Here is a 19,192-nt window from a genome sequence, read left to right as displayed (position 1 = left end):
GGAAAAAAATGCTACAAAGGGAATTCTCAAGGCATTTGAGCAGTTAAAACAAATCTCAATTAGAAGCCATTCCGAACGCCATGGTTGCGTTCACACGCTCACTTCCCCATTTTAAAAAAGGCTGTGTGTAAACAGGAGTTTTCCTATTGTGCTCCCAATGGACAAAGGTGCTGATTACAATTTCTGTCTGGGAGCCGACAGGAGCGGGCGCTGCCAGGGGCTGCGTTCTGAGAGTGCGACCGGGGCGGAGCGGCGCTCCACAGACGCCACGGATGCAGCAGAACTTGGGCACGGCAGCCCTTGAGGAGGTGGAGCCATGCAATACTCACCGGGTGCGGACGCAGGAGGCCCGGGGGCTTTTCCTGGAGCCTGGCTGGGCCTCGCTGGCAGCGCGGGTCCATCCGACAGCGTCGGGGACTGGCAGGGGCTGGAACGTGGGGAAGAGCTCGGAGAGGTGCCCAGCCCTGAGCCCGACGTTGGCTGCAGGTGCTGAGGAAGGATTTCTTCTACTTCGGCACTGTAGTCGTCGATGTCTCCTAAAGAACAAGCCCCAGAGCAGAAAAGCATGTAAAAACTGATTCTGGGCATGGCATTTTACGCAAGGAAAGCCCCAGAGTTCCAAGGAATCAGCTCAGCAACCAAAGTACGATTCTTGCGTCCCAAAATTCCACACAAAGAACAAATGTGTATTCAAACCAGTTGAAAATACTTCAAAGGAGTAATGTATATCACATATATATATATATACCTTAAGTAATTTTAACCGTGTGGCAAGTGTGAAGCCTATTAATCTAAGAAACAATTAGCTTCACGGGTTATTTCCTTGGTTTGCAATATGGCAAGCTTGACTTGTTCTTCAGAAGGCTGGGCAGGGGATTTCAAGCTATCTATTATTTGTAATAACTTCTGCCTGCAAAAGGTGGAATGGTGCTTAAAAAAAGGGCTCAACATGGATGCCCTTTCGAAGAGTAAAATGTCAATTTAAAACATATTTAAATGTAGACGACAGTGAAGCAGATTGTCGAGACACTGTTGGAAATAATGTGATTTCTAATCTGTTTTAGATGGGCATAAATCTGTTATGTATTTGTATTTGCATGAAATTAACCACATTATTTAGGACTGTAAGCATTTCAAAGTAAGGAATGCTTTATCTCAACAAACCTTCCATATCATAGTCTGCAGTAACCTCAGCATCTTCACAAAGCAAAGTGGAGCTTGTGGATGAAGGCAGCCCAATATTAATCTTCTCTAGATTCATTTCATCTTCCAAACTTCTGATCCAATCTGGATTTTTCAAGTTGATATTTATAATCCTTCCTTGCAGCTGAATTGCCAAAAAACGTACGCACAAAACAGAAGTCATTAAGAATAGGAATATTAAAGCTCAGCATTTTAGATTTAAAAAGAAAAAAGTAATTCCTGAAAGTATCACAAATAAGGTTATCAGAATTTCTGCAACTAAACAAAAATAACTCCCATTTTCACTTCATTTTGATAAGTAACTACATTTATGGAATTTAAACTGTTCATTACAACCACTGAAATATTATTTTTTGGTAGAAAAACTAGCAACTCATCTCCTACGGTTCTCCTTTTCAGTTAAACAGAAAGCTTCTGGCTCCTTTACTCTGACAGAAACACTACTAATTAAAAAGAAAAACAGACTTGCTTATAAACTACATGCATAAAGTCATTTCTAGAGGCTGGCACAGAGCAGGTCCTCATTCTGCCAACTGCCATTCCACCCAGACCCCCTGAACTGCCAGTGACATCTGAGCAGATCCAAGGATCCATCTGTAAACAACACACATTCTAAGCCTTAACAGCCACAGACTTGTAACGATTTGCATGTCAGAGGTTACATTTTCACGAAGATTAAACACTGACCGCACAGAAATCAAGGCAAGGTGAATTTTTGAGCTTTGTTCAGAGTATACAGTACAGAAGTGTTAAATTTTTGATAACTGCGGGCTATAAAGACTTTAAAATGGTTCATTCAGGAAACTAAAATCTGCTTTTTAAATCATAAAAAACCCCAAACGCCTCATTCGATGAAGATGCTTCTCAGTAGGAGATCTTCATTTCTCTAACTCCTATATAATCCTCCTAAAAATCAATTAAGTTTGATACTTCTTTTATATGACTTTTGAAACTCAACGTACTGGTATGTGGCTCTCAAAAGGCAAAAATAAGAATATGCAACAGTCTAATATAGAACAGAAAAAACTCGTAAGAACCAAAGACAACAAAAAATCCAACCCACTCAAGAAGACTAAAAAAAAGCTGCATTTTCTCTTGCTATGCAAAGGTTCAGTCATTTTTACATTACCTCAATACCATTCAAATTCATAACATTCAGAGCAGAGCTTCCTTCCAAAAACGTTACCCACATCTTGTCTTCCACAAACCTGCCAAGTTCATTGGAAACAGTAACCAGCAAAATACCACAACACTTAATAGTACAATTGCCAGCCTAATGAAAACGCAACACCCTCATTTTCAGTTCATTTAAAACTACTAACCTAATTCTAGAATACAAAATTGGCATAAAATTCCCAAAACTAGGAGTATCTGGAAAAATCACGTCTGAAAACTGAGACACATACAGGTATGTAAAATGATTTCTAAAGACATTTAAGTTGAAATTCCAACGTTAACAATGAAGCAGATCCTAACTGAAAAGCTAGCTAAGGAAATAACTCAGGGAATTGGTGGGAACAATGAATTTTGGACTTCATCCAGCAGGTCCAAGTCCAGACAGGACAAGGGGGGGGAATGGCTTCTCACTGCCAGAAGATTAAGACGGGATACTGAGGAGAAGTTGGTCCCTGGGAGGGTGGGGAGACCCTGGCACAGGGTGCCCAGAGCAGCTGCGGCTGCCCCTGGATCCTGGAAGTGTCCAAGGCCAGGTTGGAGCAACTTGGTCTAGTGAAAAGTGTCCCCATGGCAGCAAGTGGTACTGGATGATCCCTTTTAACCCAAACAATTCCATGATTCTATAAGCAGAGATTAAAAGTAAGAAGTTTTTGTTCTAACCTTATAAGTACAACTTCACCATAGCTTGCAAATTTTTGAAGAAGATCATCAATCAAGTTATCATCAAAATAGTTTTCTTCTGCTGCAGAACTTCTGATGGAGACCATCACAGTACCGTCAGGCGGTCCTTGCATTGCAATCACCTCCTTATACACTTTTTGTCTCTCTTCTGCTTCAATTTCAAATATGTCAATGTCAATCAGAGCAACCACGGGCCTTGGATAAAAGTAGACAAGAAAACCCAGTCAGCAGAGTATCAGAGCAACAAAACACACAGCATAAACACTACATCTTAGGAAGTAATGTATAAAATTCAACTGGAACCTGTGATCAGATGTTTTCAGCTCTGCTCTTCCATAGTGCAACAAAGTGCCAGGATTCCATGTATAAGGGACATTGGTGTCACTGTGAAAACTTGCATTCAGGAGATCCAGGTCTTCAGCTACAATCAGCAGTGAAAATAAAAGAGGGAAAACACAGTGATTGCAAGGACGTGCTATTTGCAAAAAGCAAAGAAAGTAAATCCAAACTGAGTGTCCTACAGAACAGCTCCCTCCCCCCCACGTTCCTTCTCCACTCCTCAAATGTCAGGAACTGATTCGTGGCCCATTCTTCACCCTCACTGCGTTTACTGAACATCTCTGACAAGTGTTCTGTCTCCTACCAAGCCAGGAACCGGAGCTCAGCAGCGCTGGCATTGTGAACATCACTCAACAGACCCTCTAAGTCACCTAAAAAGACCATTGCAGACAATGAGGGAAACCCTCACACCTGATCTGTCAAAGGGCCACTTCCTTCTCCTCCAGAGGATCCGGTCTGTCCACGCTGGTGTGCGGCACTTTTCACTGGTGTCATAGTCATCAGAGAACAGATCATATTTGTATGTAGGGGCAAAATTGATCTTCCCTTCCAGAAATCCCCTAAAAATCTGTAAAAAAACAAAGGACAGAAACAGATGGGAAACAGCTCAAAACTAATCTGAATTCTCTATTCCAACACTGACGACACTGTAAAAGCACCTCTGAATAAAATAAAATAAACAAAACAAAACAACTTGTTGTTTGTTAAAATGCATTCATCTCCACATTCTGTCTGCTGAAAACTGTTGACACTATGACTAAATAGTGACCCAGACAATCATCAAAGAACAGAAGTATGCCAACAGTAGTATCTTTAAGCCCAGGTTTACGAAGAATCTATTGTTCCTTCAATGTCATTACCAACTGGAGGTCACCTTGAACACTGATGCTGTAACATGGCATTTTAATCTGGTGCTTACTTGTTCCTGTGTCAGCAAAAGTTGGGAATTCAGCTTTACTTTTTATCTACCTGAACATGCCAAATGTCCTCACCAATTCACAGACTCACACACTGGTTTGGATTGGAAGGAACCAAAAGATCCCCCAGCTCTAACCCCTTGCCATGGGCAAGGATGCCATTCACTAGACCAGGTTGCTCAGGGTGCCATCCAATCTGGCCTCGAACACTTCCAGAAAAAAGCTGACACAAGATGCCCCCTCAAATAAATAGGATTTAAAAAACCCAAACAAACAAAACCAACCAACCAACCAACCAACCACAACAAAACACAAACAAAAACAAAAAAATACACACACAACCCTCCCCAAAACAAACAAATAAAAACCCATACAAACACCAAAAAAAAAAAATCCTTAATACATTCAATGCATTCAAAGCGAGCTTCTCACTCATTAAGTGTTTAAACTGGACACAAGATAAAACACTTTTGCTAACTCAGTCAGCTCTATTATTGAGGTGAACCTACTATGGGCATCTTTCCTAAACTTCAGAGATGTATGAAAGAAAAAGCTAACGTGGATCTTATAGTCAAATCTGCATCAAGAGACAGGTTGACCCTCTTTTCTGTATTTTATTGGAAATACAATTTGAAATCCAGTAAAAGTCAATAGTAGAAGGTCAATGTCAGAATGCTAGACATGACACAACTTCTGAGACAATTAATTAGTTTGCCTTCAGTAATTATTTTCTAACCTACTTTCCTGAAGCCAGTTGCTATGTAAACACCTTTCCTGGGCAGCAGGTACAGAGGTGAAGCTGCCACAGCCATAGAGCTCCCCCAGGGACAGGGCTGGTACCCAGCCAGCAGCTTCTGAATCATGAAATAGAACCCCATCAGCGCAATGCTACTCCTGCTCCCCCAGCCAGGAGTCCTTTTCATATACTGGCACTTTCCATTGATCTCTCCAGATTTATAACTGCTGGACATGTCTCCAAAACCCCTACACATCATGTACTGATCCACTTAACAGAAAATCAATGCTGGCTGCCCATGTGAATGTAACATGTTGCTTTCTTTAGGAAACAGCTGTTAACAAAATAGAGACTAAAAATATCCAGCGTTTTGCCTCCTGTTCTGGTGCACAAGATAGCAGCACAAATGGAAGGGAACTCTAAATCAGCAAAAGCACTGCTTGTGATCAAAGTGCTGGCTAGCAGACAGAACCAACCACAGAAGATTGTCTCTCCTTTTACCACACCCAGCCTTCCCACAGAGAGCTGCAAAGAGTCAGCAAGAAACCTGACAAATCTAAAAAAATGCAGCTTGCTTCACTCTTTGTTATTCCGTGTTTTCCTTGTAAATAAAAAAGATGCCATTTGGACTACTCCTTTTCCCAACAGTAACAGCATTAGACCTATTACAAATTTAACTAAAGAGTAACATTACCAAACATGACAAATATTCTTTTTAAATAGATACATCTGACAAAAAGAAAAATACTATAATTAGAAAACTCCATGCTGAGGAGACAGATTTACAGGAGCATCACAATAATTGCTAAAACCAGTAAAAAACCTGAAGAATTTTCAAGTATGGTGATGTTTAAACACACCTGTCCAGAGTTTTTCTGATTGATAAGCTGGTCTCCTGCTATGAGGGGATCCCAGTTCTGTTGTCGTATTAGCTCCTTCACCTCTTCATTGGGCAAATCTATTCGATAATTGAAGTCCCCACACCAAAAAATATAGTCATGGGAAAAGAGCATCCTTCCCTGCAAAAAAACACAGCACACACTGGAGTTAAAAACAACTGAGTGACGAATGTACTCCTTCCAGGTTCAGAAATTCAGTTTTTAGCTGTGAAATAGCTACGATTTCTGAGCGATGGAGACAACTGACATACAGCCTAGAATTTCGTGTCCCTATGGTTAGAACAACACAATCACCAGTGTGGTGTTTAAATACGGAACACGAAAAAAGGTAACATTTCCTGCGGAGTTTCCATTTTGAAAGAAACACAGATCAACTGAATTGGATTCTAAAATTGTTCATCTTCCTATTCTTGTTTTAGAAGTCTGCTCAATGGCAATGGCTGCTGCCTGTGTCAGAGAACAAAACACCCCACTGGGACTTTGTGGCAGTCTCCTGACAAATTGCAAATCCAGAATTTTATCATTCATATTTAATTGAAGACTTTTCAGATACATCTGATTTTCATCACTAGAAAGAAACATAAAGGCTTTATTAGTTTAAACAAAGCCCAGGGCTTAGAGTGAGAACTTTTACTTCCCCCTTTGTTTTGATTTTTCCACTGCCCATAAGTAAAACCAAGCAGATACACTGCCAGATTGAAAACAGCAGCCTTTAGGAAACTGTTGGATATAGAACTTGCTAGGAAGACTGAAACATGACAGTGGGGACAAATTTAGAATATAACCCCCCCCAAAATAAGATGCCGCAGATCCTGCACAGTGCCACACAAATTAACAAATTACAGTCTGATGACAACATTGAAAATAGCTTTAAATCGCAAGGAAGCATTTTGTTGCACTGATAACATTTTCAACTTGCTGTTTGATAATGAGAACACGGCACAGAATCATGCCTGTGTACTGGGAACAGTGCTGTTTCCCAGTGATTTTTTCACATAAAAGGCACAGGTCTCCTGTGCCTACAGTTCTACTGCATGTCATGGATTTACAAGGTCTCTTTCCCGTGCTACGCCCTCGATTCCAAATGCCAAGTGAGCTCACGTTTCATCACCTCCATCACTGCACCGGCAAGGTCTATGCTTCCTGCAGCCTTCTACTTGAATAAATACTGTGGGAACTCTAGTATCCCTGAGATCTCCAACCTGAGGAAATCTGCCTTCCACAGGAAACTGGGGAGGGGGGAAAACACAAGTGGAGCTTCGGGATGACACTGCTGGAGCTCCAAAGTTTCACTTAGCATTTGTTATGGAGTCTGAACACCCTGCTTACCATGGGAAAACCAAGCTTGCGAGATATTTCTACAAAGTCTTCATTTCTCTCCTTGACTTGGGACTGCCCTGCGGCAAAATGACTGCACACAAAGCAGAGGCTGGAGGTATGGAACAGCATCCGAATGGCCACGGCACCTTTGTTCCCAGTGGCTCCTCCCATGCCAGTCTTGACAGTATCGACAGCAACGTCCCTGAAATAACGAAACAACTGTTAAACCTTCCGGGAACCCGGCACAGATGGCTCTGAGAGGGACACTGGGCTGGGAGGGACACACTGTTCTCCCAGCCACAGGGCAGTTTTAAAAAGTTCCAGCAGCCACTGAGCAGTAACAAGATAAAACCTCAGCTTTCCAAGCTCTCTGGGCCATCAATGAGGCATTTAAAAGCTCAGCTGTAAGAACTTCCCTCAACTACTTCACCAGAAGGTGGAGCAGCTCTTGCAGAGCCCCACGTGGCTCTGAGGATGTTTGGGTGTTAACTTGCAGCACAAGGCAACGGAAGGTGACCCAGGCTGGAGCTCGCTGGACTCACTGACCTGATAAAGGGAGCGTGCTGGGGCCTGATGAACACGAAGAGGCACACGCCCACCAGCTGCTCTGAAGCCAGCAGCACGTACTTGTAATCTCTGGAGATGGTCTTCTGCAGCTCAGCAGCCCAGAGCTTCTGATTCGTGGTGCTGGAGGTGAGATTCAAAACACCAGGTTGGAAATAAACCAAACTGAGCAGGTTTCTAGCTGGCAACTGAGCTGACAAAGCTACGCCCAAGAACCTCCAGTAAACCTTGAGGCTACAAACCAAAGCCAGCTTGGGAATGGTGCTCAAGTGCCTCCCAGCAGACACAGGCTCTAGACTGTCATGACATCCTTGTTTCAAAATCAGCCTCTACAGATGCTGCCTCACTTTTCCCTGCACCACGGACAACTCTAGGAGCCACGGCTATCTTTGCTGCATTTATGAGCCTAGACTAGAGGAGCAAAACCTAAGAACTGTTATAGAGAGTTACTTCCTGGCCTAGGGCTCAGTCAGTATTGGAAAACAGCTGTCCACAGTCTCAGATGAAGACAAAATAGCCTTAGAGACCTAACAGACTGTGGTTTTCAGAGCCAGCAGCAGGTAGGAATGAAAAATACAAGGCCTGGGAATGGCATTAGCTACACCTAGGGTGAAACTAGGGGATGCCAAGCTGACACTTGGTATCCAAAAGACAAAATCTGCACAAAGGCTACAGCATTATAGGCTTTAGGCACTCTTCCCGATGAGTTCAACCTTCCCTAACACCAGGAAACAAGAAAAGCAAGCAGAGAAAACACAGGAAAATGGGAAGAGGGTCCCAGGACTACACACACATTTATCACTGCTAAGACCCACCACTGGGAAGAATGTATTTCCATAACTCAGTCTGCTAGGAGTAAAAAATCCCAACTGCACAGTAATATATCCCTGCAGCACATGGAACGGCAGTGAAAACAGTATGGAAGGAAGCCTTCCTTTATACAGATCACAGCCTGTAACATAACAGCATACCAACAACACGTGATTTTGGAAAGATTTCACAGGATTTGCTGTTCTCAGCAACACAAGATGCAGTAACTGAAGAACACAGTGAAGAAGCACTTGAGAAACCAAAATTTTAAATACCATATGACTTGAAAAAGGTGATTACCAGCCAAACTGGTACCGTGTGGATTGGATCACCCACCTGGCATTCACGATGTTTCCTGCATTTAACTCCACCATTTCTTCAAATCCAATGGCAAAAATGTCCACAGGTTTGTTTTTGCGATCTTGAGGTAAATAGGGAAAAATTATTTCTTGTTTCTAATTAAATGAAGAATCAATACCTCATATATATATATATACACACACACATATATATACACACACACACATATATATACACACACACACATATATATACACACACACACACACACACACATATACCCTGGCAGTGTTCAAGGCCAGGTTGGACACTGGGGCTTGGAGCGGCCTGGGACAGTGGAAGGTGCCCCTGCCCATGGCAAGGGGTAGCATTGGATCTTTACAGTCCCTTCTTACACAGTTTCTACACTTTGGTGATACCTTCTCCAATGTTCGTAATCTACTTAGAAAAAACAGAGTATCCAAGAAAAAGTAATGACAGAACACAAATCCTACCTTGGAATTCATGGATCCCAGCTAACTTTGGTGCATCCAGAAGCCAGTCAGTGAGGGTTTGATTTCTGAAGGCAATACTTCGAAACTGCTTCCCCCCATTGACGTTCCATGTCCCAATGCAGACTCGGATTTTTTTCGGTTTTGCGTACTTATAGAAATTCTCACACATGCTCTTCAGTACTTTCACAGATGCTGCAAAAACATTGGAGAAGATATTATTTTTATAGCAAATGTTTCAGAAAACTTGGCAGTGTATGCGCACAGCCAAAGTTAAACCGTGGAAAGCCCAGGGAACGCAGCTTTCCCAGGGCAAAGTACCCTTAGAGACATATTACTTGTGTGGGTAAGACACTGACTTAAAAACAGCAGCAATTTGTTCAAAATGATATACAGAGAAATAATACATGAAGGAAACTATTTCCATGTTTTATAAATATCTGCTGTTCTTTCATCACACCCGTGATTCTCTAAGGAAACCATCGCTTTCCGTGCATATCAACAAGGATATCTACCTCATTTCCGCAGATTAAATTTAAGAAATCTGATCTCCATTACAGAACCAATATGCAGATATATGATTTACAGTCTTCTCTGGAAGTGTAAAAGTTGCTGGTACACTACAAGTACTAAAACAGAGAAGGTATGTAATTTCATCACATCATTGTATCAGAGTACGTCCATCTAAGCCACAAATCTGAATTATTTTTAGGTCAGTTGAATTCCTAAAGAGCTGCTTTAGTGAGGACAGTAGGCTGGGATTCAAAATTATTCAACTGATTTCTCTGTCCCATCAGCCTTTCACTGTGCCTTGTTGTCATCTGCCAGATGAAGAGAGGAATGACCCATATCTAAAGGACATTGTGAGAAACACAGAAAGAAAAAAGCTGATTCAATGGTCAGGTACTTGACCTAAGTTATATTAATGTACCTATTTTTAATGTTCTCATGGTTATCAGAGTCCAAAAGAACCGTATAAACAATATTACACTGAATTCTTCCCTTCACTTGTTGCTGTCTTGAAAAGTAAGTCAGCTACTGGGAACAGCATTTTCATTTAAATTCCCCAAATAGGATGATTGGTGAGCTGCTGTTGTCTTTTCAGTTTACTCTCGTTAAGTTTGTCATCTTGGCTACCTGGTTAAAACAAAAATCAGGTATACTCTATCCCTATTGGGTATGATAAAAGCTGGAAGCAAGAGAAGAAAATATATTGTGTTTGTTGGCTGTGAATGCCTTCCCTTATTCCCTATGGAACAAACCATACATCCACAAATGGGCCAACCACATAGAAAAGACAATGAACTGGTTGGTGTCTCCTGGGGGTGCTTCAAGCACATCGTGCTTGGGACCACGCTTTCCTCATCAAAATGCAGGGAAATGAAGCCTAGAAAAACAGCAAGGAGCCAACAGGACACTTGGGCCCCCCAGGAGAGCTAAATCCCAGGTGTGCCTCTGACCCACATCCCAGGTGACTCCAGCCACAAATCCAGCACATGCCCCAAAGGCCACAGAGGGTGGAAACAGGAGCTACCTCAGGCCCCACCGCTGAAGGGAAACAATCCCAGCAACGCTGCAGCCACAACACATCCCAAAACCCAAATCATCCCAAGGATGCTGAAGCCCAGGAACCCAAAGAGCACCGTAGGCAGCTGGGCAGGCCTGCAGAGATTAGCCTCTGCAGCACTCTGAGCAAGTCCAAGGGCACAGCCTGGACCTTCCTCCTCTCGGCTTCCATCTTTTGCTTTGGAAAACTTCCTGCACTTCAGCTGCATTTGTAGTGACTCCAAAGCATTCAGTTGCTACTGAGCAGCTTTTAAAAGCTGCAAAATGTCTCTATTGCCTGTTGAACTCCTGATGCTGTTATGAGACCCTAATGTGAAAAGCCTTACCAGGTTAGGCTCTAACTTTAGAAGTGAGCTGACAACAGGCTTATTACAAACAAAAAAATTGCATCTTTAAACTAGCAGTCTTCCTAAATTGTAGAATGACTCTTCTTATAAATAAGAGTAATTAAAATAAAAATTTCTACTGCTTTCCAAAACACCCAGTGAACCAAGTTTTTTTCAGAGGTCCTGAGACTCTCATTTCCCTACCAGTTTCTAGTTATTTATCTGTTCAGTAGAACTACGCCTCACTCTACAACATAGGAAATCCAACCAGCTACATTTTCTGTTATTTGCCGCAAAAATATTTTGACCGCTGCTGCTGTTCTGGGCAAGCAGAAATTTAGAAATCAGTTTTACAAAGGGAGCGTTAATTTAAAATTATTTTTGGGATACTCTGTGCAAGTGAGTGGAACTGTTGGAACTTGACAGATCTGTTTTACCCCAACATCCAAATTCCTGTTGGAATATTTCCATATATGCAATTCGTACCCAGGTGAAACCCTGCAATGCTAAAAACCAGTTGATTTATAACTCTTAAAAAATAGGCACTCAAATAATGAAACTTAGACCTAAATAACAACAATAACTTATGAATATATAAAAATAGTTGGCCCTTCTTCCAGAGTTCTAAGACAGAAGGTAATACCACCAGTGAGAGTGCAAACAGCCATTCCAATAAGCACTTGGTTACTCTGGCAAAATGCCAGTGAATCACTTCATTTCACACGGACATTACTTGTAACTCAGATTTCATTCTTTAGATACTCACCAAGAGCTAAGTAGGTAGAGTAAAACCCACAAAACTGGCAAATGTAAAGGCCACTCAAATTTGCTAACACACAATAAAATCTGAACAGAAGAGCATTAGGAACAAGAACATGAAGTGCTGTGCCGCTGACAAGTTTCCTGCAAGAACACGAGCATGTGGAGCCTTCCAGCAGCAAGATGAATATACAAATTACACTGAAGAACTTCACCTCTTATCCTAATCAAGCAAAAATACAGAGGCCTCCAAATCAGAGAAAAAGGAAAATTCCTTTACAGTCAGAGCACATGCAAAAAATAAAACCCTGTGAACTGGTTACCTCATTTCCTAACTCGCACCCCAGCTCAACTGCAACATTTTTCCCCCTCTTATATTCTCACTTTTCTTGGATTAAAGGATGTTAGGGCACAAGAATGCCAGACCCAAACAGCACCAGGAAAATGTGAGCTCATGGCCACATATTACATAAACAGACACAAGAAAAGCCAGAGGACAACAACAACAGCTGGTTAGGTATTTACAAATTATCTTACTCTACTATACTATACCTGATTGTAATGATTGCTCTGAAACTACGGATGCAGTAAGAGGGAAACAAGAAAAGATTAGTCAAATAAGTTATTGCTTTTTTACGATTTTCCAGCAATGTGTGAGAAAACATGCTGTTAATACACAAATTATTGCACAAAACCTTTTACAGTCAAAGCACATGTTTTATGCTGCAAAATCAACCAAGTTTCACAAGAGGATTAGCAAATTCTCTCTTCCTCCTTTATTAAAAATGGATTCACTCATGTTGAAGTACCCCACTGGTTACCTTGCCACCCAGCAGAGAATGCAGAGAGATTTCAGAGAAGAGAGATTAATGCTCCTCAGCTGTCGGGAGCTGCAAATACGGAAAGGACAGCTTGTACTCCCGGAAAAAGTGAGAAGAAATGAAAACTAATTTGAACTAATTTTGAGGTGATGCCCATTGAGCAGCTTTCAGATATAAGCAAAGCAACAATAACGTGAAACCTTGTGCTACACAAATGGGACAAAAACACTCCCTTGGACTCCACATCAGATGAAGATGTGGACCCTCAAGACGAAGGCTGCAACTGGGCAATGATTTTCTTCTTGACCCACAGATCTGCACTGAAGTTTTGACATAATTTTCCTCATTCTAGGTTAAGGTGTGACACCAGAAGAAGGGGGGAAAAAAAACCAACTCAGAATGTTATTAATCCCTAAAAACTGCAGTAATCCAGAACATTATTACCTGGGATCTTGGAAGGAAGACACAAATTCAAGTTCCTTCTTTGCCCAAATATGAGCTCCTGTATTTTTGATGTCCTAGGAGGGGACTGAACACAGCCTTATGACTGACCCACTATTTTCTTGTCCACCAGACCTGCAGAAGATGGGTTGACTGCAGTCCTGGGGACCACAGAGGCTACCCCTCTTTGGTGATACAGGATGCTGGTTCAGCACCCTGTTCTCATGAGGGGAGCCACCCTCCTGGTACCAAACCCCCCAAGACTCACGTGGCTGCTCTGCACAAGCAGAGTTTCTTATAGAAATCTCTCTAGTTTTGACGTGGAACTTCACCCACAAATCATAAACAGGTAAAGCAATTTCTGCAGCACGTTAGTTTGGCACTATTAGCAAAGCAGAAGTAACTTTTATTTTTTTAATAAGCCAAGAGAACATAAAACAGCATTTATACTTTCCAACAGTGCTTTGAAAACAAACTCTGTACAGCTTTCTTACACCAAATAATTATCAGAGATTAAAATCCTGAAAGACACATACCGCGTAAACTGCTGGTGGTTAAGAGAGCCCGTGCTTTATCTGCTAAATCACTATTTAGGGTATTTCCCAATAACAAAACATCAATGGCCTCCTGCTTGGAGCTATCAAAAAAGTTATTTTGGATCGTTCTGGTCACAGAACGAGCACCATCCTTCAGCTTTCCAGCCTGTTAGGGAGGAACACGTATAAAATATTTTATGTCGGACACTGCTCACAAAACATTGGCAACATTCAGTAGATACACGTAAATTGTGCTAATGATTTTAAGGGCTAAGGCAACTTCCTTCTTAAAGTGTTAAATCAAGTGGTCTGAGCCTACTGTGCTACATGTGCTTTTCCCCCTCCCCCAAACGCTAAAAAACAAAGTAATACCTACAAGGTAAATCTAGCAAGCAGTTTAAAATGAAATTAAATAAAATAAAATACTGCAGGGAGGGGAGCAATTTTTTTCCCCCTAAAATCTAGGCCGTTAAAAATTAATTTGATATAGCACCATGTTTAGACCATGACAGGGATTTTGGGCTTTTCCCCAAATAGTGAGAGATGAGCAAGCACTCGAGACCAAATGCCATGAGACGTGAATGTATATGTTTATGCACCTAGGAGTCCAGAATACACATTCTGGAATATCCATGTTAAAAACAGAGAGCTTCGACTTAAGACCCCCCCCTTAACTTGTAGGAACACCATGCAAGTGTTAGGCAGCATCCCAGAAGGAACACAGACCCCCTTCCCCAAGACACCGTCTCTGCGCGCTCGGGACTGACTGAGCTGCAGTCTGGAGGAACTGTGTCCAACCAGCTGGGCTAAACAAGAGACAAGGAAAACATGCTGCTGCAAGTGTACCCAGGGTCACAAACACCTCAAGGATAATGCCACTAACACAGAATGCAGTCTGGCACTCCATCCCAAACCTGGCAGTGTTGATTTGGTCACACAAAAACCTTTCCGATTCCAAGTGCTGCTGCATGTGCCTTGCCTGTGAGGTGTCTGTGAACACACACTGCTGCAGGTACATGAAGTACAGACTGTGATCCATCAGGGATGCTGCGAGGGATTGTGTTGTTATTAAAAACACATCCAAGTTTACAGCTTGCATTGTCCATGAAAGCCCCTTAGATGCATGTGGAAAGAAGGCAAAAGCTTAACAAAACCACCCCAGGATTTAGTTCTATGGATTGCACCGGACAACGAGACAGAAGGTACTCTTTAGGCAAGGCTAAGTGACTTTGGCAGACAATGGGGATGAGCTGTAGGGAGCACTCTATTGCAATGGGATTGTGATAGGATGCACTCCCTTCCTGGCAGACAACGAACAACTGATGATCCCAAAAACCACACTCACCATTCCCATTATCAGGCAATTAATTGAAAGGAACCCCGAGAAAGCAAAAGAAAGAGCAGGTAAGGAGTTAGATGGAACGAGTATTATAATACTTTAAAAAGAACTGGGTTTCAGTATAGAAATGTATATTAACACACTTAAGGTTTAAAGATTTTCCTCCTATGTGAAATTTCTGTATTTTAACTTCTAAGTATTCTCGGTCTTTGAAGAATCAAACTGACAAGTAAGAAATGGAAGAATTCAGGCATCAGACTTGTCATTTGAGAAATGAGAATGCAACTTCAAAACAACATTTCAAAATATATACTCAGAGTACTCAAAAACATACTGAGTCAGGTTTAATTGAAACAGGAGCAAGTATTGTATGGCTTTGCAATCATTAAAGATTCTCTTTTGAATAGATGGGACTCGTGTCAGAGAAGTTTGGTTTGATTTATGAGACATGGTACTAATTAGAGCTGTCCCAGGGCAGGGATCCAGAATTATTCCAGAGACAGCAGAGTAAATGTACGGTTGTGGTTTAAAAAACTGGAACTAGAACATCTACTCTGTGTTTTAAAACATTAGAAATGAAAATGTAAATACATTAAATGCCTTTTTAAAAGCAAAAAAAAGCCAAAAAACAACCACAGCCAAATGAACCAGACGAAATGGAAAACTATTAGTTTACGAAAAGGAACTAAGAAGGTTGAATGGGAAAGCCAAGACAAGGGGGGACACTCCATAAAATACTCACTGCAGTTTTCCTGGAAGTCTAGGTGACATTTTTGTAAGAAAATACAACCAAACACATTGAACCCAATTTCACTCTATAGTAAAATACAAGCAATTCCCAAATGAAGAAGGCTTGTATGTACCAGTCAAGGGGCAGAATAAGCAACAAGGTTATTTGATTCTTTTGGTTTTGTGCATTTTGCTGTGATACCTCCTACATGAGCAGAGAAGGACCCTGGCACAGTGTGAATGAACAAATGATGGAAAATCCAAAACAGCTTGCTATGGGTACATAGAATATAACATGGAATGAGAAGCAGCACATTCTTTAGCACAAAGAACAGTGTGAAAAGACATTCTTGAAGGAACTAAGGGCAAAAATTGCCAGGGGTCAACATTTGTCTTGACAGGTATCACCTGGCACAGGATTAGGGAAACAAAGAAGCAACACTGTGAGGGAAAAAAACCAAAAGACAGCATTTTAAAATGGGAACAACTCAGGCACCACCCAAGACAAAAGCTGAAGAGAAACATTACACTGTCATGGAGCACGGAACTGTTCTCACAGCATTAGAAAGCAGGGTAGAAACAAAGTTTGGGGTTTTTTTCACTAACTGCAAAACTAATAAGAAAAAGCTGGACAAACGTGCAAAGAAAACCCACCAGGCTACTGGTGTACTAACACTATAAAACACTGAAAACGCGAGCAACATCCCATCAAACACACTAGAAAAGGAGATATAGTGAATGGGGCTGAAATAATAGCAGAAGAGGTACAGAGAGAAAAGTAAAAATACTCAACAAAACTAAAGCTGATTTGAATATACATTTTTCTGAGCTACGTTCTAAAGAAATGGAAGATTTGAGCCTCATCCTTTCCTAAACAATGGTGTTACGTGGGAGGCAGGAGCATGGCTAGGAAGGGATGTACAGGAACACAACCTGGTTATCAACAGAACCAACCGTTTTAAGTTAATTTTTTTGGTTGGTTGGGTTTTGTTTGGGATTGTTTTAGGGTTACTAAGAGCACATTTTTTAGAGAAAATCTCATCGTTGCTATATTTACATGGCAGAACTCATTAAAAGTCATACTGAACACTGTCAAAGTATTTGAGAAGATGTACTTTACCTTTGCTTTTCCTTCAAGGGCTCCAGTTCCAGCATAAATCTTACTGACAGAATCACCATTCACAGACCACATGGATCGGAACACTTCCTGAAAGCGAGTAACTAACTGAGGCTTCTCAGCTAATCCCAATACCTCCAGCTGTTTTGTTAGCATCTGTAACAGGTAAAGACAACATGAGCAAAAACCCAACCAAACCAGAAACAAGCAAACAAAAACCCCAGTTGAAATACATTTCTTAGAAGGCACATCCTGTTTTTCAGTATACATGCACAAAACCCCACAAATCTTTGGTTTATACGAACCATTCTGAGCAAATGCTCACCAGATCATGCTTGAAAGGCTGCATCATAACTGCAATTTAGCACCAACACTTCATTTTCCTTTGAGGATAGGTAGTAATAGAGGAAAAAAATCAGGTAGCTAATTTGCAAATGTTTTCATCTTAAAGTTCACCAAACTAAAAACAAAAGCTATTTTCAAGAGCTTTTAAAAAAATCTTTAAAATCTTAGGGTGCCTGACAGCAAGGAGCCTCGAATAATAGACGCAAAATGACAAAGGCAAAATTCTGAATCAATGAAAGACACAAAAGGAAACCTTCAAAACAAAACTAAGAAGAAATATACAAGTTTTAGAAATTGGGTGCTTGTTCTTATACTTTTAGGGGGCCATCTAGAGCTCAGTACCTGTTATTTTAAGTACCTACTGGATGAAATCAAGTAAGAATTCATAAATCTCATTTAACAGAATTTTAAAATTAAGGAAGCAGTTCTTCAGGATTAACCATTTCCCTTCTTACTAATTACTTTTATGCTTTTAGTTCTCACACTTTAATTGAAATCGTAATTTAATTCTCATTGCTGAAAAATCTGGCACAGCCCGTTTAAAAAAAAAAAAAAAAAGTTGTATTTATACAGTTCCTAAAAGGATATGAAAGATAAAAACAGAGCTACCAAGCTAAGTTTGACAGGTAAGTACTCTACACATCAAGAGTGTAGAAAGATATCCTTATACCATAGAAAACTTGCGCTAATGCAGCAGCCAATGACCGCATATTCCCTAACTAGAATTGTGTGCTCTACAAGCAATGTCTTGTAAGTTCTCACAGGAATTCCTCTTAAGAGGAGCATTTTAACAAAATAAAATCCAGCAAACAGAAGGATAATGATTTTCCTAGACTTGACCTTCCAGCACCCGTATTTTCTCATTTTCACATGTGCTGAAGGCCTTCCCTCTGGCAGTCAGAACAGGGGCAGCTCCCACTAGAACCCACCTAGGAGAAGTTCAGAAGTTCACCTGCCCTCCCTGGGAAGGTGGCACCTCTTTCTCAGCCCAGTGCCCAGCAGCAGCTGCATGGGGTTCCTACCTCCAAGCCAAAGAAGGCCTGCACGCTGTTTGTCCTATCCAGACAGTCCAAGCAGTTGGTCCTGACAGTGCCGCTCTGGGATCTGTGACAAGGACAACAGCAGAGAGCAAACAGCTGCAGTAACCTGTTCAACACAGCCCCTCAGTGGAGACAGGGAGATCTGAGCCAGGGCACTACATCAGGGCACTGCCAGTAGGAAGTTCCTGCCCCACCAGGGCATTTATAAACGTGGCAGCAATGGAGGCTGAGCTTCAAGTGCTCACGGAGCACAGCTCAGGCATTTTCTGCAAATAAATAACATTAGTCCTTCTGCTTCCATTTCTCCCAACCCTCCCTGCTTGCTTGCTTAAAGTGCTATGCAAGATTAAGGTTTCCTTTCAAACAGTTCAACTGACACACTTCCAAAGAACCTCAGAAAGAAGTAACTCTTAGTTACAACAACAAAACAATAAAAAGAAAAATAAAAAGTACTGAGACAGTCCTTGAATTTTATTTAACTAAACGTAACAAGAATTTGTGATATAACTAAGCCAATTGCAACAGCCCATTTTGCTCATAACAATGAAAAACAAGCCTCTCCCCTTGAGCTCAAGGGATGTTGGAGGACCTCAGGCACTCAGAACGGCTCCACTTCCTTTGGGAGAAGCCCAGTAACTCCTGCCAGAAAGCTCTCCAAAGGATCACGTTAAGCAACATCCACGTGCTGCTTGCTCAGCTAGGAGAACAAAATCCTAATACCTCTCCCAAGGACACAC

At 41.5% G+C, this 19,192-nt stretch overlaps 1 protein-coding gene across 2 annotated transcripts in view; it reads right to left on the bottom strand.

Annotated features, from left to right (window-relative positions):
* The window catches only part of SYNJ1 (synaptojanin 1), a 47,347-nt gene that overhangs the window by 13,429 nt on the left and 14,726 nt on the right, over positions 1 to 19,192 (bottom strand). For both annotated transcript variants that reach the window (XM_062515266.1, XM_062515268.1), the window contains exons 9-22: positions 18,438 to 18,519; positions 17,074 to 17,226; positions 13,886 to 14,051; positions 9,440 to 9,631; positions 8,982 to 9,066; positions 7,818 to 7,958; positions 7,281 to 7,473; positions 5,913 to 6,071; positions 3,811 to 3,967; positions 3,364 to 3,481; positions 3,040 to 3,255; positions 2,333 to 2,411; positions 1,165 to 1,327; positions 330 to 536 (exon numbers count right to left, since the gene is read on the bottom strand). In XM_062515266.1, the coding sequence (XP_062371250.1) occupies positions 330 to 536; positions 1,165 to 1,327; positions 2,333 to 2,411; positions 3,040 to 3,255; positions 3,364 to 3,481; positions 3,811 to 3,967; positions 5,913 to 6,071; positions 7,281 to 7,473; positions 7,818 to 7,958; positions 8,982 to 9,066; positions 9,440 to 9,631; positions 13,886 to 14,051; positions 17,074 to 17,226; positions 18,438 to 18,519 (2,111 nt within the window). The remainder of the gene's footprint in view (positions 1 to 329; positions 537 to 1,164; positions 1,328 to 2,332; positions 2,412 to 3,039; positions 3,256 to 3,363; positions 3,482 to 3,810; positions 3,968 to 5,912; positions 6,072 to 7,280; positions 7,474 to 7,817; positions 7,959 to 8,981; positions 9,067 to 9,439; positions 9,632 to 13,885; positions 14,052 to 17,073; positions 17,227 to 18,437; positions 18,520 to 19,192) is intronic.

The sequence above is a fragment of the Cinclus cinclus genome, chromosome 2 (assembly GCF_963662255.1).
Source record: "Cinclus cinclus chromosome 2, bCinCin1.1, whole genome shotgun sequence".
Taxonomy (NCBI): domain Eukaryota; kingdom Metazoa; phylum Chordata; class Aves; order Passeriformes; family Cinclidae; genus Cinclus; species Cinclus cinclus.
This window is presented reverse-complemented; position numbering and strand designations above follow the sequence as displayed.